General features: G+C 55.8%; 1 protein-coding gene across 1 annotated transcript in view; it reads right to left on the reverse strand.

Annotated features, from left to right (window-relative positions):
- Nucleotides 1–93: 93 nt before the first annotated feature.
- The window catches only part of INHBC (inhibin subunit beta C), a 20490-nt gene continuing 19204 nt past the window's right edge, over nucleotides 94–1379 (reverse strand). Inside the window, exon 2 of the mRNA XM_030886554.2 lies at nucleotides 94–1379. This exon is cut by the window's right edge and continues 3 nt beyond it. Coding sequence (XP_030742414.1) covers nucleotides 662–1379 — 718 coding nt within the window. The 3' untranslated portion in view covers nucleotides 94–661.

Genomic DNA, 1379 nt, shown 5'->3' on the forward strand with positions numbered 1-1379 from the left:
ATAAACAGTGGTGTCTGCTTGGTCTAGACAGCTGATAACTCTCAGGGAGAATGACCCCCAATCCACTCCTGATGACCTCCAGGTGTACAGTCATTCTCAAGCAGCTAAGTCTGATATATATTTGGGGGAGACATCTTGAGAGAAATCCTTCTGTTTCCCACAAGCATCGGTAGACCACCTGGGAAGAGGGGAGGGCTCAAGACATATTGAGCATGGAGAGGTGACGTAAGCCTCACTTTGAAAAACAGTCATCTAATCTTCGGTGAGCCCCAGGAAGGGACTCTCTGGAGATTCAGAAAACCCAGCTGGATCAATTCATCCTTGAGCAGGGCAGAGTGGGCTATGGAGTCGGTTGATGGGGGTGGTCTCAGGCCATCTTTGTAAGAACCAGACAGCCCCATTCAAGACTGGAAGTACATCAGCATCCTTGGGGTGGGGGGGACATGTGAGCTTGTTGGGTGGACTGTGCTCCAGGAGAGACGCGAGTGTATATGGAGATGCTATTCTTCCTAGATGAAGGTCGTCTTACTCAAAGGTGGGATCATGGGTTTCTCAGGAAGAGAGCATCGACCTTCTGGGGCCACACCTTCGTCTCCAGGAAAGGGATCCCTGTCGGGGCAGGTTTGTCCACCCTGCCCCGCCTGGGTGGTGCCAGCATAGACTAACTGCACCCACAGGCCTCTACCACCATGTCAGGTATGTCAGTCTTGACGATGTTACTGTCCCTGTCATAATAGAGCAGAGACAGGGGGCGTCGGGCCGTGGGCACGCAGCACGAGCCCCCTCCAGCAGTGCCTGCAGCTGTGTTGGCCTTGAGCAGATTGAGCACTGCCGTGTGAAAGGAGGCAGCAATGCCAGGCATGCCTGCCACATGCAGCGGGCACTGCCCGGTGCAGAAGTTCATCGCATAGCCCTCAGGCTGGATGATCCAGTCGTGCCAGCCAATCTCACGGAAATCCACAAAGAATTCTTGTCGACAGCACATCCTGGACCCACCCTGGCAGTCAAGGCCCCGCCGCCGAACCCGGTGCTTGCCCCCAACTCTCACTCGGGCTGCCACGAAAGGCCTGTGGGCAGTCCCATCCAGGACAACCGAGCCCTGAGCTGTCTGCCCTTCAGGCACCAGTTCCAGGGTCAGGTGCCTCTGGCTGCAGGCAGCCTGGGCTTCAGGCCCCAGGAGAAGCTGGTACCAGCCAGTGGCATCCACCTCCAGCAGGTGTTGGGAAGCCAAACTGAGGTTGGTGTTACGTAGACCTGGCACAAGGACTTTCACCTTCAGCGTTCCAGTGGCATTGGGAAGGAGCTGGACAAAGAACGTGAGGCTGGCCTGCTGGACCTCCATGACACCAGAAGTTCTATCAGAGAAGTGGAAATCAAGA

This window comes from Echinops telfairi, unplaced genomic scaffold (genome assembly GCF_000313985.2).
Source record: "Echinops telfairi isolate 266 unplaced genomic scaffold, ASM31398v2 ScPeMD7_2;HRSCAF=8, whole genome shotgun sequence".
NCBI lineage: Eukaryota > Metazoa > Chordata > Mammalia > Afrosoricida > Tenrecidae > Echinops > Echinops telfairi.